The 24,110-nt window shown below is 35.1% G+C and overlaps 2 protein-coding genes across 2 annotated transcripts in view; one reads left to right on the top strand and one right to left on the bottom strand.

Annotated features, from left to right (window-relative positions):
* Positions 1 to 1,930, top strand: part of LOC106711540 — a 56,630-nt gene extending 54,700 nt beyond the window's left edge. Inside the window, exons 15-20 of the mRNA XM_045685948.1 lie at positions 76 to 302; positions 384 to 608; positions 751 to 899; positions 1,024 to 1,155; positions 1,438 to 1,568; positions 1,803 to 1,930. Coding sequence (XP_045541904.1) covers positions 76 to 302; positions 384 to 608; positions 751 to 899; positions 1,024 to 1,155; positions 1,438 to 1,568; positions 1,803 to 1,876 — 938 coding nt within the window. The 3' untranslated portion in view covers positions 1,877 to 1,930. The remainder of the gene's footprint in view (positions 1 to 75; positions 303 to 383; positions 609 to 750; positions 900 to 1,023; positions 1,156 to 1,437; positions 1,569 to 1,802) is intronic.
* A 2,450-nt stretch (positions 1,931 to 4,380) lies between these two features.
* Positions 4,381 to 24,110, bottom strand: part of LOC106711417 — a 46,963-nt gene continuing 27,233 nt past the window's right edge. The window contains exons 5-32 of the mRNA XM_045686324.1: positions 21,871 to 22,076; positions 21,497 to 21,680; positions 21,032 to 21,217; positions 20,600 to 20,843; positions 18,607 to 18,783; positions 18,079 to 18,237; positions 17,761 to 17,979; positions 17,501 to 17,614; positions 17,194 to 17,404; positions 16,869 to 17,022; positions 16,681 to 16,786; positions 13,992 to 14,153; positions 13,761 to 13,916; positions 12,499 to 13,683; positions 12,347 to 12,417; positions 12,166 to 12,269; positions 11,701 to 11,854; positions 10,564 to 10,723; positions 10,180 to 10,298; positions 9,856 to 9,955; positions 8,887 to 8,959; positions 8,126 to 8,248; positions 7,854 to 7,994; positions 7,591 to 7,724; positions 7,127 to 7,283; positions 6,877 to 6,976; positions 6,090 to 6,186; positions 4,381 to 4,619 (exon numbers count right to left, since the gene is read on the bottom strand). Of these exons, the coding sequence (XP_045542280.1) occupies positions 4,542 to 4,619; positions 6,090 to 6,186; positions 6,877 to 6,976; positions 7,127 to 7,283; positions 7,591 to 7,724; positions 7,854 to 7,994; positions 8,126 to 8,248; positions 8,887 to 8,959; positions 9,856 to 9,955; positions 10,180 to 10,298; positions 10,564 to 10,723; positions 11,701 to 11,854; positions 12,166 to 12,269; positions 12,347 to 12,417; positions 12,499 to 13,683; positions 13,761 to 13,916; positions 13,992 to 14,153; positions 16,681 to 16,786; positions 16,869 to 17,022; positions 17,194 to 17,404; positions 17,501 to 17,614; positions 17,761 to 17,979; positions 18,079 to 18,237; positions 18,607 to 18,783; positions 20,600 to 20,843; positions 21,032 to 21,217; positions 21,497 to 21,680; positions 21,871 to 22,076 (5,074 nt within the window). The 3' untranslated portion in view covers positions 4,381 to 4,541. The remainder of the gene's footprint in view (positions 4,620 to 6,089; positions 6,187 to 6,876; positions 6,977 to 7,126; positions 7,284 to 7,590; positions 7,725 to 7,853; positions 7,995 to 8,125; positions 8,249 to 8,886; positions 8,960 to 9,855; positions 9,956 to 10,179; positions 10,299 to 10,563; positions 10,724 to 11,700; positions 11,855 to 12,165; positions 12,270 to 12,346; positions 12,418 to 12,498; positions 13,684 to 13,760; positions 13,917 to 13,991; positions 14,154 to 16,680; positions 16,787 to 16,868; positions 17,023 to 17,193; positions 17,405 to 17,500; positions 17,615 to 17,760; positions 17,980 to 18,078; positions 18,238 to 18,606; positions 18,784 to 20,599; positions 20,844 to 21,031; positions 21,218 to 21,496; positions 21,681 to 21,870; positions 22,077 to 24,110) is intronic.

Genomic DNA, 24,110 nt, shown 5'->3' with positions numbered 1-24,110 from the left:
AGTTATACCAGCAAGCGATATCTATTCATATAGAAGTGTAAATTTTTGCTAATTATATGTTTTTGTTTTGAACAGGTAAAGGTGGTCCAGATCTGTTCTCTCCCGAGCTGATCAAGCAAACCGGAAAAGTATACCAGCCGTCATCTCCCGACCTTCCCCTGTTGCCGGAGCTTCCACCGGCTCGTAATCCACTGTACAGAGAAGAAGATGATGAAGACGTGCCAGACCCCACTCCGGCGCCACCTGTGCCTTCTAACTGGACTGTTCTCACCAGGGTATTGAAGACAGAAGCTCAAGATGAGGTAAGTGTAAAAGAAAAATAATGAAAATGTAGGGTATGTGTATACATAGGTTCATTTATGTTTTCTTTTCATGTCTTGCAGGTACTAGCAGAATCTGAGCGGTCTTATCGGCTGACCCGCGAGGAGCGTCTTCGTTGGCGTGAGTTGATCACACATGAGAGCACGCTGCGGCGGGAGTTGGCCAGGTCCTCCACTCGCGAGGACTTCTCCCGAGTGGCACACGACCACCGCTTCGCGCCGCTCTACACGCCCCCCAAGTGGGAAGTCATCATACGAATCCTGTCTCCACCACAGGATAAACCTAAGGTAAAGCCAATGTAAAATCTGTAAAAGTGTATAACGATACCTTTTTTTTAGGTTTTGCAGAATCTCAACTTTTTGATTTAGTCATAGTTAGCCAAGTCTTCTTGATACGAAGAACGTTCAATAAATTAGTATGTCCATGTAGAACCGTTACCGCAAGAAGACCGAGTGGGATTCGCGGTCGCGGCGCAGCTCTCTGCCGACGCTGTACGAGTACGACAGCGACGCGACATCACTCCGGGAGCCGCAGCGCTCACGTCGCTCCTCATACCGCAGCGACCACGTCGATATGAGGTACATATACCTATATAGTAGGATCCATTTCTACAAAGCAACTAGTTACTTCTGACTGACTTCTTCTACAGTCTAAATCTGGCGATGACTCTTTTCTACTTTTGACTGTCATGTTATGATGCAGGTCGATGTCCGAGATGATGGTGGACTACGCGCGGGAGCAGGCAGACACACAGTCAGAGGTATCTGCAGGCACGCTGCTGGGCAGATACTATGACGACGACAGCGACAATGAACAACCCTTCAACAATCATCAGTAAGATACTGTTTTATAATAAGTTTGTCAAGTGAAAAGTGTATAATAAATCGTTATTTGGCCGTTTGCTTTGTTTGCCAAGTTTAATCATTTGTATGTTTGTTACATAATAATATTTATATAAAAATATGCATAATATGAATTTTTGTATGAATTTTCTGAATTTTATGCATCTTTTCTAAATTTTCTTCTCTTCTTGTAAGGGTTATTGCAGTTGGTATGCAGTAAAACAATTGATTTAGAGAAAAATTGTGTATTTATCTAGAAAATTCTATTATTTAGATCTTGGTCCCGGCACTCGCTAAACCGGTCTGTAAGCCAGCCGTCGCTGGCGCGCTCCAACACTGAGGTGGTGGAGCAATGGACGGCGCCTGATGGCGATGTCACCCCCACACCTGGCCGCCGGATTAGAGGTAACACACTTAACACTGGTAGATTTACTTTTAAAAAACACTAGTAAAGGTGAGAAATTAAAGAAATGAGTATATAAAATCGAAGAATATACGAGTATATGCGCAGAGATATATTTGCGTTGTAAAGAAGTGTTTCTTTACGCTTTATTATTTATAATAGATGAAATGAAATTATATTAAATAACGTTACTCCGTTGTGAAGTACGGACAGAAATATATAAGTTCATATTACAGGTGCTCAAGGATTGACAACATTCACTTCATCAGAGGTCCGAACATTCCAGGCGTCAAGAGAATGGCGCGAATAAGCCTACAAACAAGTCTTGCTGCCAATAACGCATAAAAATACAATAAGTTTTAATATAAAATAAAATGTCATAATAAATAACATTGTATAAATATTAATTTTACAATATTTGGAAATTTTTTGATAACTAAATTTGAAAAAAAAAAAATATAAATATTGAAAAATATTCCATTAGAAAATTTGAAAAGCTAAAAGTAATAAATAAGTAAAATTAGTTTTTATTCAATATTTTATACAAAAACATTTTAAGCGATTCTCTATTTTTAAATATTAAAATAATAATACTTATAAATTAAGTATAAACCGCAGATGAATGTGATCTATGTAATATTAAATAAATTGAAAGAAATATATTTACGCTTTTATATTTCTTATTTTTTTGGAAATTATATTTGCACTATCACTGAAAATAGACATTTAAGGTTTTTCATAAAACTTTAGTGATATACAGAATTTTTGTTTACTTAGAAATGAAATAATACCGTCCAATTATGTTTAATTTTAAAGTGAAAAATTATATTCCAAATTAACTTATTTTTTGGCTTAGCAAAATTGTAAAACAATAAAAAAATTAAGCCACATTAAAAATTCTATTCCAATAAGTAATACTTTTTAATTACATAATATAATATTGATAATGTTTTGCTTTCAATAACAAATGAATGTGCTTCCTTTAAAAAATATTTTTCCTTAAGAAAATAAAACTTAAATAAAATGTAAAACTACGTAAAGTTAACATCGTAATGTACTATCTCTACCAGTAATATAACGAAAACATAAATAACTTAATTTTGAAATATATATAAGGCTTCTTTAATATTTACTAACAACGTGCCAAAATATATACATATCGAAATTTTTATTAGAACAAAGCATTTAAAAAAAATGAACAAAAAAAAATTTACTGTTTTACATCACCTGTTTTTTTTTTTCATTCTTTCTAAATCGCAAAGTTTCGAAAGGACGTAGGTTCTTTACGAGGGAAGAACCTACGAGAGTCAACTTTAAATTAACTTAAACTTAATCTGATTTTTAGATTGTATTATTAAGGACAATATATTCTTCTATTTTGTATATAAAAGTTTCTTTTATTGGGAAAAAACCTAGCAGATTAGGCAAGATAGTAAATTTTCCTTCCGTATTGTAAAATTAACCTCTTGCCTTCTTTGCTATGTACCCGAGGTATGAATAAGTTTGAGAAATGCGCTCAATTAACTATTTTAAAATAGTATATTTTTAATCATACTTAAATAGGTAGTTTTATAACATTATAACAAATAACCACATTGCTGTTTATCACCTCCACTGCCTTAACTCTTGCATTAACACATATTGATGTCTTTTTTTTAAAGGGAACGAGACAGATGACATAAATTTATTCAAGTACTTCGATAATCTAAATCTAAATTTAGTATAAGAATTAATTAGACGTTCTAATGTTGTGAAACACAGAATTAAAGCGAGTAAACTAGTGGTGCTAATGGAAAGCAATTTTTGAACAGTCCGCTCTTAATTTTGATGTATGAATTTTATGTACGAGAATGTATAATTGATATTTGTAAGCAAAAATTACATGACTTTTAACAATTTGAATGTTTTTTATTTGTCGTTTGATCCGAAGACTAACTATATATAGAAAATTCCTTCGTAGAGTAATGATTTCGTTAAATTTTATTAGGCAGAAATAAAAGTTTTGACAAATAAAAATTATTTATTTTTGATCTTAGTAAAGTTGTTTAAATGAATCACAAATAATTATCGAATTTTATTATTTAACATCTATATGCACTTATTATAACTAAATAAATTCGAAGGTGAAATGTTTTTTTGTAATTCAACTACAAAATTCGTTTTAAAACTTACGTCCATTTAACAGTTCTTTTTATAAGATAAATGAAAAACGATTAGATGATATAAAGTTAAATATTAAAGCAAAATACAAGAATGTGCAACAGATTTAAAAAATACAACACTAAGAAAACTTTTTAGATATAGCGTGTAAATATACCTAAAGACAACTAGATAACAATGAATTCTATAAAAAAGAGCTTACGTTTAATATTAAAATTCAACAGCATCACAAAGAAATAGCTAAAGTTTTTATACAAAGATATCAAGCTTCCTACAAGATATCACCTAATACGAAGGCATTTTTTTACGACTAATATAAGAAAAGTCAAACAAAAACTTTATATTATAAATAACAATATTAGGCCTCACCTGATGGTCCTTCGTGAGAGGAAAAAGGACAAGGTGACGTAATTCGACAAAATGTAAAACTCGAAATTTTCGATCGATCGTGTCGCTAACTATCTCACCATGTCGCGTTTACTACTAACGTAGGACCACTCTTGCGTTTTATGTAATGATAGAGCCTAATATAACAATTATTAGATCTATCTACGATATGAAGTAAATCGCGAGGTCCCATTCGTAATATTTTGGCAATTTCTTTCATATCCTTGACACTTTGGCATCCTTTACTTTCTAACCTTCATTTAAAAGTATTGTATCCTCATTTTTTTTAACACACAATTTCAACCAAAGCCATAAAATACGTCCGCACTTCTAACTTCACACTAATTGTCCATGACACAGTATTTGCTAGTTTACGTTATTCATCTAAGATGTCTTAATTTGTTACAGTTTAACACTTCACTATATATTTATATTTGACTGATAGAACCGAGAGACTGTCGTCTTCTGTTCACCTGCTTCCAGAATCGTTTGTCCATGTGCTTCTCCTGGAAGAAAATAATATTACACATTTTCGATTGATTTTCACAAAATTTTAACTCATTTCTTATTTGTGTGTGCGACAGACAAAGGAAGTGTTTTCCTAAAAGTGCAACAATGTCATCCAAACTTTACAGCGGCTTACAATTTTAGCATGAAATGCTACACAGAAGAAAATTTTAGGTATCGGCAAGACGTAAAAGGATGCGGTGGCATCACCGTGTGCAAGTTTTCTACTTCCCGCAGTGGGCCCATCGAGTATTCTCCTCCTGCTTACATATGTGGCTAATCGTAAGCCGCCATAATGCTTGAACCTCGTGATAAATTTAAATAAAAAAAAAATTGGTTTTGTGTTGTTAAAAAAAATAATGCCAAAGATCTACTTGAAAGAATATATAAGTTTCTGTGAGGTTATAAGGAAAGGGATGCTAAGCAGCAGGGTGAGTGAAAAGAGCAATGGATTTTTTTATTACAAAATATATTTCAATTAAAAATCGTACCGAATAAAATGGACAGATCAGTTCCATAGAACAAAATTATATTTAAGCTGAAAATTACTAAGCAATGGACATTTTATATTAGCGTTTGCATAAATATTAACAATCGTAAGTCAAGAAAAACTTTTAATTTCCAATTAATTTAAACATCATCCAATTAGAAATAACATTTTTAATAACTATATCCGAAAGGCATTCAAGTTAATTTTGAATAAAACTCTAATCACTAAATTATTTATTATTATAACAATTTTGATTTATAATTTTTTTATTATTTGTTTTGAATTATCCTCACTTATTTTTGAGCATCAATTATCTAAGTAGGTCTTATACTAAAAAAATCACTAGCTAAGAAAGAAATATAATTTGAAATTCACGTTCGAGGAGTTTAAATTAGTTTAAACCAACATAGACTTTCTGGTCTTCAAAACCGAATGAAGAAATAATTCTAAAAAAAAAAAATCCAAAAATGTTAAAATTGTAAAAGTCTAGGCATTCCTAATTATAGTATCTTCCTTATTTTTATTCGTCTACTCTAATTTTCTTCTGTAAGTTTATTATTTTGATTTTAAGCTTTCATTTTGGCTGGCGCAAAGAATGCACGAGTACCTCTAAATCTGAAGGTAAAGACATATTTAACTATTTTTTTACATTCTAATATCAACTAACGAGACATAGACTATCGTCACAGCACAATAGCCACCTATAGACGGCTAAAACATTACGTAAACTTAACAAGACTACACCACCGATAAACTGGTCAAAAAGTTTTACCAAAGATGTACCGGTCTGTTATTTCACATTATTAATAATTATGTCACTATATCAAGTATTAATAAAAAGGTTCTTATACGATTAGGATTTCAATAAATATCGGTAGTCCGAATAGCTACACCCACGCTCAGAAGCTAATGTGTGTAGGTGAAATGTTCAGAGGGAGCCATTTACAAAGCAAATCTTGTAATAGCCGTGGTTGCTCACGGTGGTGCGCCGGGGAGAGAAGGGCCGCTCGCCTCCTGGCATGAACGGCTCGCGGCGGGGGCTATCGGATGACGCTCGGCGCCGGAGGAAACCCAATCTGTAAACAGAACTTCATTAGGGTGAGGAGTTGTAATTTTCTCCCCAAAGTTAAAAATATATTTATAAGCCCATGAACATTAAGAAAATCGAGAACGTATGGGATCTCTTTGCTGTCAGAAATCATGGTAAAATCTGCTTATTTCTTCAATGACGTCACACTAACTACTTACTCTATTAACTTCAACTAAGCCCGAACGCCTTCATTCCTTCCTTCCTTTTTTATTCAATTTGTCCCATACGTCTTTTTTGGTATCTAATAATATCTTTTTTGGTATCTATAATCGCGATAATTTCAACCATCCTGGTTAAAAATGACCCTCTTATATTTCATTTTATCCGTAATGTCCATAAGTATTTTTCTACATTATAGTAAACGAGCAAACGGCCACCGGAATTCGCCGAAATGGCCATGGACATCTGCAATTGCAGGAGACGCACAGAAAGAGAGTAATTTTCCCTTCCTATGCGTGCTCTCCTCTATCAAATCCACTTCTCCTTCCCATCCTTTCCTTATAAGAAAAGAGTTGGAAGGGAAAGAAGATTAAAATTAGGACTCCGGCATTACACCCATCAGACTGTACGTGGAATTACGGAAAATGTTGTTGCTGTCGACTACCACTGTTAAAAAAGTTACCATTTAAAGTGTCTTGTAAATTAACTAAACTTGAAAAAAGTATTGAATACGTACATCTTCCCGTTCTGGCATTGAGAGCGCGTCCGCGAACGCATCGTCTGAGCTTCCGCTCGTGCCAGTTGCTCCATCTCCATAAGTTTCTCGTTTTCTGGAACTGAATGTTTCACAAATATAGCTTGTTTTAAAAGAAACGCAAATATTCCATTACAATAAAGAAAATAAATAAAAACTTACATTATCAGACAGACTAACATTAAAAAAGATAATTATTAAGTAAAGACCATTTAATTTATACAAAACTTACGCTTCCAAGCATATACAGAACTGCGCGAAGTAGTATGCGGGACGGTGCGGCGTGGATTCGCGCGGCACAGAGTCACCGCGTCGGCGCTCGCCACTCGTCGCAGCAGCGACCGTTGGCACGCCACGCGAAACGACCAGGGGTCGGACACGCCACCCTGCTAGTTACCAAGAGCAGGCAGAAGATATAGAGACAGAGATTCTGCCGCAAGACTATTGGAAAATATGTTACTTTAAATTACTGGAACTTTCGTTAGTTTGTCTGAGGTTTAACTATTTTTTTCTGGCTTTAAAGATTTATTTCGTTCATATCCGATCATTCAGCCTTCTTGATAGTATTACCAATAGTAAATAGTATAGTCTCCTAAATATTATAATCCTATCATAGTTAAAAGGGATAATTTCGCTAAACTTACGGCCAACCAAAGAGGACAACAATGGAGGGCAATAAAAGAAAAAGCTATTTACCTCCTGTTCTGCCAGCATGTCCTTGCCCTGGTCCAGTGCCAAGCGCATCTCGGCGCGAGGACTGAGTCGTTCCTCCGGCGACCGCGGCCTGGTCTCCGGCGGGCTCGGCTCCGGGACTGAGGGGGGCTCCGAAGCTGGCACCAGACATATTTAGAAAATCAAGCTTCCGCCATCGCTTCAATCAAAAGCCAACTTTAATACCGTAAAATTAGTATGCTAAGGTCACATATTTCATAACAACTTCATGATTATCATAGACTGACCTGGTGACAGCTGATGTAGTGGGGTCAGCGTGGGATTGTGTATCGTGGTACGCTCGAGTGTGGAGGGCGTGCTGGCCGAGCTGGCTGAGCCCCGACGACCGCCAACACCAGCACCGGCTCGTTCCGCACATTCTTTTGAAACTAAACAAAACACATGTCATTGCATTGCAATGTATTGCTGTTAGTTAAAGAGGAATCAATTTTAGCCAAGCCAAAGATTTGTTTCTAAATTATTATTTTATGATTACTATTTCAAGTAAAATGTTAGTTACCAGATTGTAAGGGCATCAAGGGCGCTTCGTTGGTTGGCGTCCGCTCTGGGCTCAGCTCTGACGCGACGGCACCACCGGCCGCCCTTCCAGCATCCCGTGCGTCGCCCGCACCCCCGTCCTCTGCTGCTGGTAACATCCCAATACTAGCAGTCATCAAAGGAACAGCAAAAGCAACTATGTCTATACAGTATTAATATAAAAGTCTTGAATCTGCTATCGCAAATGGAGTCAGTGGTGTGCGCATGAAAATAAAAGTCTAACAAAATGAAACAGCTGCAAAGATATTAAGAATATTTAAAGAGATTGACATTATTTATAAATATCGATATTTGTGATTGCATTTAAACATTTAAAAGAAAAGGTGGGTGAAATGCCTGCAGACATTGTTCATGCTGAGCCGATTAAAATAAGGTATGGGATAAGAGACATTAAGCAAATATACTGCTTAGATTTACGGTGTTTAAAATACATAAATCATGCATATTTCATGCTGCTTGGGTATTTGCGTTACTTGTTCATGTTGTGATTTGTGGATATCTCGAAAAGATACTTCAGATAATATTTTATAATAAATTTTGGTTCTATGCTGAAAGATAAATGTAGACTCCTTAATATTTGTGAAAATATCTGAAAGATCTATTAAACAAAAGTTACTTACTGAAAATACGTCATGAAATCTAAATGCTTGTGTCGATATATTTTTAATTTGTAGAGTGATATAATAGTTAGATAGTTATTGGTTGTTTTTCTTTGTAACTCACCTTGGCCGGAAGCAGAGGACGGCAGGCGCGGCGCGTCGCAGCAGTCGTCAGCACCGAGGCCACGCCCGCTGCCCTGCGCCAAGCGCCGCACCAGCGGACCAGTCACAACGTGAGACATAACCTAGCTACTGTCTACACCTCAAAGCGGTTTGCCAATGATGATGAAGTCGACTCGAGACTCGATCACGAACTAACCTACGACTATGTACCACTGGTGAATGTCAACAGAAGCTTTTTTCCTTTATTTTTTATTATTACTATTATTTTTTAGTAAAGGTGCCAGCTGAAAACCAGCGCAGGAGCAGTTTAGTCTGCCCCTGCTTCGCTGAGCTGGCTCCCTTTTGCCACATTATTGTACCAAGTTTGTGCCTTGTATGTGTGTGTATTTTCTTTTTGGATTTTATATTTTTTGTGTGGCAATAAATGTTTTTTCTTTCTTTCTTTTCTTTCTTTTCGATATTATCTTCCATTGGTTAAGTTGTACATTCTGACGTAGATTTATATTTTAAGCAGATATCTAGGGACGTGGCCGAGCCTAGCACAGACTTAAAGACCCGATCAGATAGTCACCGTTCGTATTTTTTTAGTTTTAAATTGTTACCTACATTTGTGGATTTGTTTCGTCCTGTGTAACAGTTATCATTTTATCTGTAAATAAATCTAGACCTAGAAACAAATCACCGCAACTACGAGTCCGATATTCCAATGCAATTCTTATGCAGGAATCGTGCAATGACACATGCTTTTTACATTTAAGGGTTTGGGGTTAACAACATGCTATGATTGTCTCCTACATTATCCACATATCGAGTTTAACATACTCAGGTACAAATTCACACGACGACAAATAATCGACGGAACTATCGTTTTATAACTAAGTTGGTTTTTACCCTTTCTTATGTTGTCTAGTTTCATATGTCGACTAATGATTTTAGCAATAACTTTATAAGGTTCATTGAAGGTATTCACCTGGTCATCAGAATTGGTAGGGGTAGGCTTGTTATCTTCACTCTCACTGTCTGAACATTCTTCTTCTAGTAAAGGCTCCAGTCTTCTCCTAAAAACATCCCTACGTCACACATTATGAGTTAGTTTCTTTGATCTTCTCTGATGTACATATTTTAAATTAGCATCTACCAAAGCTAAATAATTAAAATTACACTGAAGCGAATTTAAGAGAAATGTGCAATACTCCAAGCAAAATGTGGGGTAAAATGGAGGAAACGAAATGCAAAACTTAGAGATAAAGCTGCTAAAAAGCTGAATTTATGTGAAAATTAATAATAGGCTCACCTGGGTAATAAGGGTCTTAAAGTCGTTGGGCCAGTTAGTGTGGGTGCCATCAACAGTTCGTCCATCATAAGCTCAGTGTCATCGTCACCGGCGTACGATGATGATGACTTAGTTGATGACTGTAATGGTAATGCTTCTGTTCACACAATTTTAACACCACTACAACTATAACTTAACAACAAGAATTAAACAAGTCACATGTAATAATTTTCAAGCCGAATTGATATCAAAAGAAATGTAAAAAAAATAATGAGTAAAAAAATTGAGGTTTTGCTAGTCTTTGAAGGCGTATTTCAGCGGAACGTTGATTTCTTACTTACATTTGTCGTTTGTTCATTTTAAGTCTACGTATCTACTATAAGATGTTTATACAAATTTTCTAACCGAAAGTGTCCCATGATCAGAATCGGGGAGATTGTCTGATAGGTCTCCAGAGGATGGTGTTCCCCACGCTTCTTCACCGCTCGCACCACTACCTTCACCAGTCTCAGTGGTACCTTCCTCAGTTCCTAACGTTGACTTCCAATCACTTACTCCCAAACATCTGATTAATTAATAATATATTAATACACATATGGTTATGAATCGTAATCCTAGTACTCCACTGCCGCGACACTTGTTTTTGTCATGTCTTTCATCACTTTAAAACAGATACCACTGTATTTTAATAAAAATGTTACGGCAGTAGAACTCTACCCTAATACAGTTACTTCGAGAATGATCTATATGTACAAAATATTGCATTTTCTAAATAATAAATTCTTTTTAATATACGGTAAAATTGATGATCCTATGTCTACTAATCAGAATTAAAATTATCTTAAATTAGTTAAGTAACGAACTAATAACTTTCTAATTTTTAATTTAAGAAAAACTTTGAAATAATTAACTAGTTTAACTAAGTAGTATTTTGAATTAAAGTTGCAAATCAACTAAAACTAAATCATAAATTTTAATCCCTTTAATTAAATAACATTAAACGTAAACTAAAATCTAAAGTTAGGTTTTAAATATCTATAAGAAATTTTACAATTTTATTCCTATAATTCCTTAATTTAACAGCTAGAAAAAACTTCCTATAAAATATAACTGTTATTACAAATATGAGTAAAACTAAATATATACATAACGTTAAAAATTAATTAAAAGATATTAATTCAAACTATAAAACACTCAAAAAAAAATTAATATTTTTTGGATCTTCACACGACATACTTATCGAATTTTGGAATCTTGAGTCATTTGTCCACCTACGAAATGTTACATGTTATATGATTACAAAATTGATATAGATCTTTAAGAAAGTTAACATATTGGAATAGTTAATATATTTTGTTATAGAGATAAAGGTGATATCAGAAGAAGAAGGAAAAAAAGATTTTATTAGATAAACCCATTGTGGATAGAAACAAATTGAAAACGCTCAACGTTATATTAAAATATCAGTTGCTTAGAATAATTAACGTTTAATAAGTATATTGTAGGAAGCGTATTCATATACGAATAAAAAATTAAGCTTACCTTTCCAGGAAAGAAGGTTGCTTATGAGCTATTGAAGTATTTGGAACACTTTCAGTGTAACTAAAAATGTTCATTTTTTCAACAACAAATGAACCAGCTCTTGCCGTCCATCCCATAATACCGCCAGCGGTACTAGTTGCTACCGTATTTGTTGCTGAAACTAATCATGAATTAATGATTGCAAATGTGTATTTACAAATAAAATTTCATATTATAATATAAATATCAAATATTTATGTATTACTAGCTTTTACCCGCGACTCCGTCCGCGCGGAAAAAAAAATAGAAAACGGGGTAAAAATTATCCTATGTCCTATTCCTGGTTCTAAGCTACCTCCCCACCAATTTTCAGTCAAATCGATTCAGCCGTTCTTGAGTTATAAATAGTGTAACTAACACAACTTTCTTTTATATATATAAGATAGATGATTTCAAATAACGTTGATGATGGTAAAGATATTGTACCTGAATTGTGCATTTTCGGCTCAGGCTCTTGTGTTGTCAGTCTTACGTTACCATCATCCGTCTCATCAGACGGTAGTCTCTCGAGGCTTGACATTGTACCATACCTAAAATGAATTTAGTAATTAATAAAACGTTTGCATTTAATTTAAAAAGTTACGAATATAAAATAATAAAGAAAAACCTTTTCAATGAAACGTAGGGTAGGTCTTCTGGAACATCGGGTGATTCAGGAGAATCATCTAAAATACCATCCTAAAAAGTAAACAATAATAAAAATAAAGGCGTTGATGAAAAACATCTTAAATGAATAAACGTCAAAGTAATTAAGCTTACAGTCTTATTTGTTGAATTGTAATCAGGTGTGGGTGGAACTATAGCAATATTAGGCACGGGTGATTCAGACTTCACAGAACAAAGGCTGGCCGGTCTCGAATGTATATTGTTGAGGCTAACATCAGAACTTCTTTTAAAAGGCTCCACACGCATGAGATGAGCAGCAGGGTTAATCGCAGATAGACCCATTAACATAAGTGGTCCCAATTCTAATTCTTCATCTGACAACGTATCATTTGCGTTTACGTTATCATTAACATCATCAATTATATCAGTCTTTTTACTTATATCTCCATTCATTTTACTAACAGCCGCTATTCCCATTCTGGGCGATCTTCGCATTCCACGTCCTATTTTAAAATCGTTATCATCTTCGTGCAGTGAATCGTCATCTAAGAACACTGAAGAAGTTTTTAAACGTGTCCCAACATTTTCATGTTTTGTTATAATGTTCATTCCTAATACTTTATTGAGTACATTTTCCGCTTTTTGTCTTGTTATTTGTTCCTTCTTTGCTGACGCTGGAGACGAATAATTCGATAAAGATGATCGAGGTTTACTTAACGTAATACTTTCAACACATTTCACTTCATTGATATACTTCTCTTGAGCGATAACACACTGAACTTGATTAGTTATATTTGAATTAGAAATTCTTAAGTCATTAGAACTAGAATTAAAAACCATAGAACTACAAGTCGTATGACTAGTTGAAAGGGGACTATTTCTACTGCTAGAAGTAGGGCTAGGTGACATAATTGAATTGTCTTTTCTAAGCTCCAAACGACTTTTTGTGCGACTTCGTGTCATACCACTATTTAATATTGCTGAATCAGTGTTCAAGTCATACGAAGTTGATTTTAGCATCTTTTGGCTTTGTTCAATTGAGTCAATTACTTTTAGGGCAGCTTTCGGAGCGTCTTCAGGGCGTATTTTAATTGCACCTTTACGTTCTAAATGGCAGAAAAATTTTTGTTTTCGATTATCACAGTTAGCACTACAACTGCTAGTAGTGCTTTTATTTGAAGCTGATGTTTGCGGTGACGTTTCATTTTTGGGCTTAGGTGTAACAGGTGGTTCTTTTTGTGATACTAACGGACTATTTGGTTTCGATAGACATTTTTTGTGGCACTGTCTACATACAGGTATCGTATCAACCACTACGGGACTAGTTCGCACTGTTATCTGTAAAACAATAAAGAAAATGTAAAAAATTATATTCTAAAACAGTAAACATATTTTGACTAGAATTACAAACTCACTTGGCTGTCAGAATTACTACTTTTTGAAGGACTTCTGTCATTTTCCTTCTTTTCTGGCGATGATTCTTTCGTTTCGTCATTCTTTGCTACAATATCAGCTACTTCTAGTAGATTCAATTCTTTGGATCTCTTCCTTAGTTCTTCTATGCTCCACATCTGTGTAAAATAATCATGATATTGGTCATTTTTGTCTTAAGAATGACAATAAATTTGAATCACTGATTTAATGACCTCCATATCAGGTTCTGGTGGGTCTAATTCCTCTGCTTCAGGGAGTTGCGTCATCCATCTTTGCAAATGGAGTGTAGATCCTCTACTACGGGTACTTCTAGCCCCGTCCACGGCACTGCCATGTGCACCCGTTTGAGTTTCAGCAGAACTACGTCTTGTTTGCTGTACAGACATACACATTTTCAAACATATATACATATTGGATTAAGTAGTTGTATATTATACTTAACCAAATTGGTAATATAAATTATGTACTTACTTACCAATAAAAATGTGAAAAGTAATGATTTCATTTTATATGATAGATAATTTATAATTAATTTACAATACAATTCATTATAAAATAGTTGAAAATTTTAATAAAGAAATATTATCTTAGGCAACAAATATATTGTTTTAGTAATTTGTTTTGTGTAATAATGTTTTAAAATTTAATTTTTTTTGTGTACGTAATTTTATAGGTGTTTTTATGAAATATTAACGATTCTTTCTTATTAAAACTACGATATTTAATTATAAAGTTAATTATTGACTACTATTTTTAAAAGTTGTGCAAAGAAAAAATTTATTTACAGTAAAATAAAAGAATACAATGCGACATGCAAGTATTTTGTTTAATTTTTACTATGTAATACATTGAAAAATGGTAGATCGTTAATAAAAAAATATAAAAAGGTTTGTCGTCGTTGAATTTTGGATTCTTATAAAGATTGCGAAATAAAAAGAGTAGTTTGCCACTGATAATGTTTATTTACCCATTAGAAATATATCGAATCGAAACTGAACACAAACATCAAAAATTTTACCTTTGCTCCAAGATTGTTTGTAAACAAGAACCAAGACTTTCTCAAAATTATCATCAATTTTTTTTTCTTTTTTTTTTTAATTACACACAGCCAAAGACATCGAAATTTATCGATTCTAACTACGAATTTATCTTGTAAAAAAGACATACAAAAAAGTCCCCGGAATAGGTTATGTGAACATTTCACGATACTAGCGATTTTTTTTAAATATTATTATCTAAGTATGGATTTTTTAAAATTAAATGCGTAATACGTTATTAAATAGAAAGCATCAACTACGTTCAACACGATTCGACTACCATTTTTCATTGTAATACATATGTACATGTGACGATAATGTTGGTGAGTGCTCATATTAACAATAAAGAAGCGATATTGAAAAAAAAAATACTTCAGTAATTCTATGATGGATTACATGAGAAGAAATATCGCGAATTTGATCGCCAAATATCCACATGACCTGTACAAAATAGTAACACTACATCAACTGAAAATTCACATTAATTTGTAACATTATCAAAAGACTATTAGAAATATAATTATTTACCGCGAATTAACATACATAATGATGTTACAGAAATACATGGAATAAGGTATAAGTGCTTGTTTCATTTGCTACAGATAAAATACTAAAAAAGGACATTGCATCATAAGAAAAGGACGGAAGACTTAAAAAGCGACGAATTGTAAAATGTAGTACGTAATGAGACCATATAAATAGCTACTAATTGGTACCCTATATTACATTTGACACAAAATTCTTGTAAATTGTAAAATGTTGGCATAAAAATTGGAATGATCAAGCAAAACCAGCGCTTGATATTACTTATGGGTTTTTGTTATCAAATACATTTGGGATTAACTAAGTAAAAGGTATCTTACTCGTTTTAGGGGCTTAAGTTCTAGGAATAACGCTATTTTATTCAAAATAATTTGAATTATTTTTTTTATATCTTTTACGTTCGAAAATATGTCTCTCAAAATTTACTACCACAACCTTGATTCTCATCGTTGAGAATTTTTTTTTCAATCCAAGTTAATTTTTTTCAAGTTATGCTGCAAATATTCCTTTATCGAGAAATTGTTGGTTTCTGAGACCAAAATCCCTGTTTAAAACATCATCCCTCTCAGTATCTTTGACAAAACAGAGATAAAAATATTTTATAGAAGTGTTACGGTCTCAGAAAACAACGATAAGTCAGACTTTATAAAAGGTAGGACAGGACGTGAATTTAAATTAGGTCAACGCAATAAAGGTTCACCCGAGGGGAATTATTTTGGTAAAGAGCCTAACTGAATTTTCTACTTAGGATCCGATGTAGGCAGGCTTCTGCCAACTCCGGATCCGACTCCGCGGATCAAAGTTCCAAGTACGCCGGCGGCGTTGGCCGCTCCGGTAAAGCGACGCGCGGCAAGAGAGTGTCATCGGGAAGAAAGATACGTTCTTCGACGGCATGCTTATAGGAAGGGTCGACGTCTAAATCGGCTAATGCTAGATCCGCCTCGAATGATTCCCATCTACAAGGAGACACTTCCGAATAATCTTCACACCCATCAGATGTAACCTGTGCACTGGGCGAAGTAGGTCTCTCTTCGTTCTTTTCGATACTGGACGAAGACACAAAATGCGAAGAAAAAGTTTGCGACTCAGCAGGGGAGAGGTTAGCCGAAGGTGTTTCGGGAGTGGGTGCGGTTTTCCACACTGAACTTAGTGGACCTCTAACGGGTTGGGGAAGGGGAGATTCGGAGTAAGATCGAACGTCGAAACTAACTCTAACTTCTTTTTCAGGTCGTTCTTCTACCAACATATTAAGATGTGACCGGTAAGAGCTGGCTGGTAAGAGTGCCATGCTTGAGTGACGTTGGATGCTGGATCCTGATACCTGGCGTTGTTGCGAGTCCAGGGTAGCCAGCGAGAAGGTGAGCTGTGGGTCTGGTGAATCCAACGGTGATCCGAGTGGCGTCCCGGACATTGTGTGTGCTCGATAACTGGAAAGCAACATTTCGTGTAATAAACACAACATATAGTACATTTAGAAGCGCTAAAGGTGTACAAAGTCTTAATACTTACATTTGCCTTTGAAGTAGACTTTGCCAGACAGCTTTCAAGTCTATGGATGGCGCACGTAAAACAATAGGACGGGATCTCCCGGGCGTTCTGGGAGCGCAGGACACCAACGGACTTTCTCCGCCCGCACGGCCAAGTATGAGCCGGAATTCCGTCGCTAAATGTAAGAAGATTTACTATAAGATACTTATTGTTTTTGTCAAAACAGTTTAAGTTAAAGAATATGACTCGCAAAGTAAGATTCACATCCTTGTATATCATTAGATTGTTGTTGAGCTGCCGATTTTATTATTAAAAACGATGCTTGTTACAAATAAATCGCGCTTACCTTTTTTCCTGATATTAAATTGAGCTTCCGATACCGATCCTAGTGAAACCGGCTCTTCGGTGACAAATAGCACTCGGTCTCTTGACACGGTGGCGAATAGAAGAAGATCGCTGAACAGGAGCGCCCAGTACGGTCTAACCGCTCTACCTTCTACCCGAGACAGCTCGCCACCGAATATCCACTGCCTACCCGCAGTGCTTAACACGAAGGGCTGAAAACAACCAATTTATTTAGAGTTTGTCGAATGACAAAAGGCAGTCTTTGGCCATAATATTAACTGCATTGGTTATTCATTTTGTTACTTTACCTTACACCTAGTGAACACCAGTCTACTCTCCAGATCAGCAACAGACAGCAAAGGTTTGCCATCACCAGCTAATCCCATCAACCCGGAACCAGCGGTAACATCTTGATAACTACCCTGAAATGGAATAAACACAATCTTAGCAGTTATCTGTTTCTTCCAATTTAAAAAACGCTGAAAACTACATACGCTAAGACTTTTTTAAACTATTTACAAGCAATGTAAAGGTCTCTAAAGTTGTGTTTTCAGAATGAAGATATTACCTGCAACTGTTCAACGATGATTTGCAACTGTTTTTTTTCCAGCTGATCATAAGGGCCAGCACCATTAGAAATGGCGGCGGTGCGCATGAGTCTCAATAATTCTCTAAACTGCTCCAGTGGCTTGTGCACTAATGACGTGATGTCAGGTCTTCTCCTTGGTATTGGAGGACTTGTGCAGAAACGAGAAAACGCCCCACTTGGGTCTTTTGATTTTTTTACCTGAAAGTGGTGGAATTGGTTAAGAGTGCTTCTACAATTTGGTTTTGGGGATTGTGGATGCAAATTTGTATTCTAAATAATTTTATGATAATATCTTACCAATACACAATCAGCTCGTTTAAGTCCTAAACAATATTTCTTATAAAGACTAAGGAACACAGGGGTCTTTTGTAAATACACCGCGACAACCGTCGATGTCTGTATCTCTCCGTCATCTTGCACCACTTGGTCGAGGATATCTTCAGATAACCTGAAGATCTGGAATAAAAACAAGGTACTGTTGCTAATGATATTTCAAACTTCTGTTGTAGTACATGCTTAAGAATTTTATTAATAAGTGAAAAAATAACTCGATGAATGACTACTTGTTGGAGATGGGAAACAAAACTTAACATAGGATTTTGTGCAGCTTTTTATCTTTTTCTTTCATTTGTCCCATATAATGATTTGTAAGGTATCTGTAATTTATCGATGTTACCGTAACCATTGATACGATTCACTAATCCTCTTTCTTACGTTTCTCTTCTCTTCTCTTTCTCCTTTTTCTTAAGTGACTATATCATTATGTAGTCACTTAATAAATCTCATCAGTTCCTCGTTTACTGAATTTATAGTATCATATCTCACCTCTTCAATATTTTGAAATAACAGCTGATGATCACTAGGGGCGATAAGGTCGGCCCTCTCGGCAAGAGGTGAGACGAACCTCACCAGACCAAACTGTAGGCATGTCGCGTAATGCTGCTCCCGCGCTACCACAGCGAGGAGCGCGCGCTTTCTGCCGTCAGTTGATGCCCCTGGTGTCTGATAACATGGGCATAATAGGTCACGAAAGGTCCTTTACTCAAGCATGTTTAGGTCATTATGTACTAAAAGTATTTTAGTAATGTATATAAAGAGTATGTTTTACAACGTTTTTAGTTTCTACAATGAATGTGCAAATGTTGCTCAATAATGGCTCCTTATGTATTATACCATATTGTGAAAATGTAAATGATTTATTGGCTTATTGTATATTTAAAAAAACTAAAAGATTGTAGACATGTTCTAGGGTATGTTTTACGCTAGTAGAAGAATGGCGGAACTTGATATTAATCTAATATCATAACTAGGCCAGTCTATTGACGCTTCAAAATTGGTCTTCTAAAATCAGTATATAGATCGTATTTTTGTACGTTAAAAACGTTTTTATTTTGTTATCATTTTCTTTAGAAAAATCATTTTCAATCATAATAGATTCTTTATTTCTTTCATTGCATTTTAGAATGATGAATATATTTAACGTTTATTTCACGGTGAAAAGGTACTTGGTTAAGTCTACCAATGCATTTTGATCCTTCAATTTCAAACTTAACTGATAAGGTACAGTGCAAATGTCCTTGAATACTGTTGTTGTATGTTTTATTTTATTTAATAAATATTTTAGCGGCCATTTTGGTGTTCTTAGTATTAGTCAATGTATTTTTAAAGTAAAAGTGTTACAAAAAAAGAAATAAAACGGAAAATAATCAAAAGCAAAAAATTTATTTGCACTTAAATAAAAAAAACATAAATTAGCGAACAATAAATTAAAGAAAAAAAAATGATAATGTTAACAGAAATGAAAAAAATTAACTCAAATGTTCATTACAAATCATGATTATTACTGCAGGTTTCCACCACAGAAAAGCATGTACAAAACAAATTGTCGTCTCTTTCTAATTCTTTTTGAAAACAGAGATAGAAATGTTTTTGTACAGGTGTTTCAGCAGAGGAGACCAACGGTTCCATTAACCAATTACATCCATTAACCATTACAGCAACACAAAATTAAGACTAAAGAAAAAATATTAGAAAAAATATATTCACAAAATAACACACGCTGTATGTGACAAATTAAATGAAAAAATTAACAAAATAAAAATAACAAAAGAGTGTTTTTCTTAAACGTAACAATTCCCCATTTGTGAATAATTTGATAAAACCTAATATACTTAAATTAAATTAAATAACTGTACATTAAAAAAATATAAATAAATCTATACGTAATGGAATGTATTACGAAGTCTCCATAATATGATCTTAAAAATAAATAACATAATACCCTAAAACTGTACAAAACAGAACTTAATTAAAACTAAAACAAAATGTCCACACAGAAATCAATAAATGCTAGATTTTAATGACTAATAAAGATACTAAGAATATACTAACTACTAGCACCACATTAAATTTTGATTACTAAAAAATAATAATTTGAAATTTCTTCTACACATGACTAGCACGAATTCAAATTCGAAACATTAAATTCAATAGTCCAAAAGTTCATACATAAAATAAGTACAAGGTATACTTGTACAAGTTAATGCTAAGTGGTACATATAGATATATAAGAATAAATTAAAAAAAATCGTAGGCCTTCGAACACCCTAATATAGGTTAAGATAAGAAGGCGAATAGAAATTATGCTGGACGATGACCGTACCATATCTAATGATAATAGGTAGTGTTTAATAACAATTTCGCAGTTGACATGTGTAATTGGGAAAATCTGAGATGAGTGGAACTGCCGGTGAATGTCGAGCGTTGAATGTGTACAGTTGAAGAACATTGCTTCTCAAACAATAATACCATTACCGACCTCCTTGGAGAAGGTAACTTGCGGCAGATGCAATTTGCGTCTATCAAGGGACTGGCTGGTGGATGAGCAAGCGGTAGGAGGTCGCGCGGGCGCGGGGGACGTCATTGCCACGGCGCGGGGCGAGCGGGGCGCGGGGGGCGTCGACTCCGGCGGTGGTATCGACACCTGGGCCATCCGACGGATGCCCACGCCATTCTGTGGCACTCTTCTGAACGTTTCTAGTGTTAACGTTTGACCCGCTGATCTGAAATGAGGTTGAATAGCTTTGTAAGATTTGATAGACTACTAATAAGGTCGTTTTATACACACACCTATCATCAACCTGATTAATGCATTGAACTTCGGGCTAGTAATTTTAGCAAATTTAGAAGTGGTGTGAAAGGGTATTGTGAGTTTTTAATACTTGGAAACTAAGTAGGTATCAGCACTCACTTGACAAGGTTCCGTACGTCCTCTTCATTAGCAGTGACGACGTTCTTGTTGCCAACAAAAACGATGTAGTCTCCGGCTCTGAGGCCAGCGCGCTCCGCAGCGCCACCTGCCGCCACGCGCTCCACTCGAGGTGGTCTGGTCCAGACCACAGTGAAGCCGAATCCACCACCAGTACCGCGAACCAGTCTGAAAAGATATAACTCAATATTAAAGAAAACCGAAGTACTCGAAATTTGAAAAACAACAAGGAAGTCCTGGAAATTAACCAAAGTAACTTTGAAATAAAAGTTAATTTACTTGGTTTTTCTATGATCTCTCAAACTTATTATTTTGCACGTTTCCTTCGCTAGTGAATACTTCTACTAGAGGTACAAAGTTTTCTATTCAATAATTTTAAATTGTCCTTTCCATTGTTAATCGACGATCGTTTAGAATGATTGTTTTAACCTTCATTATTATACTTACTTCCTCGTAGTTGTGAATGGAGTCCTCCCGTTCCTCTGCGCTCGGCGCGGCGCTGACGGGTCTTCAGGTGGGTCCAGTTCGAGATATCTCAGAAAGAGGTGCTCGTCCGCCTCCCTTTGCAGTGCCGCAGCTACCGCCTGTGCTTGACTGCCGGACGCTGATGCCGGACCATTCGCTGCCACTGCTAGAAGATACATGATTCTTCTGAATCTAACTAGTATACTACTCTATATTCATAGAAGAAAAACCGCGAAAGAAGAATTTTATAAATGGCCACAATTCATGAACCAGAATGGATGTTCGATTTACAAGCCAAGTTATTTGCAGAAGCGCAAATTCTCGTTTTAATTCGTTCGTTTTTCAGCTATTCTTACCTTTTTCTTGGTTCTCTTTAGCACCTTCACTGGTGCTTGTCTCTGTATTATCGGTGGCCATGTTGCGGCGATCGTCGGTCACGCGGTCCCTAGCGCATCTGTCAGGCGCACCTTGCCGCCCCGACTGTAAGAAATACGTGCCGTTGACGTCGCTCTTAATCGCATCTTTTAACGGGAACGAGACGCATCCTAGAAACTCGCTCCGCCTGCAACAAGAAAAAGACATGCTTTCATATCATCAACATAAGTTTAAAAACGTACACTATTCGAAATTGTATCAGAATCTCGAAATTAGTTCTTTAAAACCAGTAAGTGGGCAATTTTCAACAACATGGCGGTTTTGCTACAATATTCTTTGTTTGCGTATTCTGTTGCTTAACACATTAATTCCACAGGTTCCACCGGTTCGGTAAGGCTTGTGCTGGAAGGGTAGTTGGTCTCAGTTTTCTAGCAGCCGTGGAATCAGATAGATGATTTGATGTGCTTACGTGGAACGATGCAATAGAGGTTTTACTTTATCAGGGCAGCATTGCTCGTGCCTATTGATTACTAACTCGACTGACACCAGAGTGACCGATTACCAACAAGTGGTGATCAGAGCACCGAGAAGGTAAATCATTTTAGTAGTTATTCATTTACTGTCCCGACTCATTTTTGTACGACACAGATTGGTAAAAATTTAATTTGAACTCATAAGTAAGTAACTTTTGATAATAATTGATCGAACGTTAAATTACATATTTTCTTAAAAAGAAAAAGGAAAAGATCTACGCTATTTATAAGATAAAAATTCTTCACAAATAAAGTATGAAAGATATAGATATAAAGAACGTGTCTAATCTCCTTGTGAGATCATAGAAAACTTCCCTTTCTTTGTACTACATCGATAAAACATGTACGATTCTTGTTAAAATTTTCCTCGTAAATTGTAAACTCGAAATCAAAATAAGATTAAGTCCACAATAGAGTTATAGGTTTTCTTTGTAATCTTTTTTGCAGTATAAAATAATACTTATAGAACAGTGTAATCTGAACATACTCGTAGATATATAGAAATTGAATTAAACAATTTGATAGATTGAGATAGAGTTTCTCTTCAGGCATTTAAGATATGGACTATTCATTTAAAATCCAAGCATCGATCAAAAGCATCGAATCGATAAGATTACTTAAGACAAGGTTTCAAGTTAATCAAGAAATATGCACTAAAGAATCGACTTTCTCGACATCAATTTTCACTCAGTGAACATGATTCGGCGAAAGCTCCAATAAATGTAAGGAGAATGGGTTGATCGTAAGACGATGACTGGTAGAAAATTCCCGCATTGAATTATCTTAACGCACCATGACTTTGTGCTATAAGGTAAATAGATTTGTAGATTAGGTGACCGTGAAACTATAACTTAATCTTTTATGATACATTCCAAATACTCCAGTCAATTAAAATATAGAAGCTGCCTATTTATTCAGCTATATGCAAATTATTGTAGTTAAACTCCTTAATATCTACTATCTTGACCGGCCTTAAAAAAGTTGTAAAATTGACGACAGTTGATTTTAGCCTTACACAAGACAACTTAATTCTTCAAAACCCGGTGATTTTACTCGCTAAGCGAATCACGCAATAGCTCGCATTGACGAAATTTCTAACTGTCATCGCCAAATAGAGTCGCTCGCAATTTGTTTGTCAAGATTGTCGGGAGAAAAGTCGCTGCAATTTTCAAGATGGCGGAGCAAATCTATTATCAGTTGAAATGTATTCGCCATGCCTGTACTGACCGAATAGACGATTCGCGTCGACGATTAATGTTGTGTGTACGGAGCAAACGCTACGTATATCGCGACACAACCATACAACATTGGTTTTGAAAATTTATGTTGTCTTGTGTACGAAGGGCCTTATCCTTTAATATAATATGTTTGTGAAACTAATACTGTAATGTAACGTAAACTCAACAGAACAGTAAATAGGTATTTACTAACACGTACCATTTCAACTCAATCTGGATGGTGGTCAAACGCAAGTTTCAGCTTATAAAAATATTCATAAATGGTTTACGAAATTTTATTCTCAAGAAAATAATTTTCTAAATAGACTTTTTCTTAACACTTTTACATGAACTCAATCCTTCGAAATAAAGCCTTCGTTTACATAGTTTTTTTTCGACTTGAAACAACGTATATCTATGAGTATTCATTTATTAATGCTTCTTATAAAATGCTATATACACATCTTTAAC

The sequence above is a fragment of the Papilio machaon genome, chromosome 3 (genome assembly GCF_912999745.1).
Source record: "Papilio machaon chromosome 3, ilPapMach1.1, whole genome shotgun sequence".
Lineage (NCBI taxonomy): Eukaryota > Metazoa > Arthropoda > Insecta > Lepidoptera > Papilionidae > Papilio > Papilio machaon.
The sequence above is the reverse complement of the archived record's forward strand: the minus strand, read 5'-3'. Positions and strand labels throughout refer to the sequence as shown.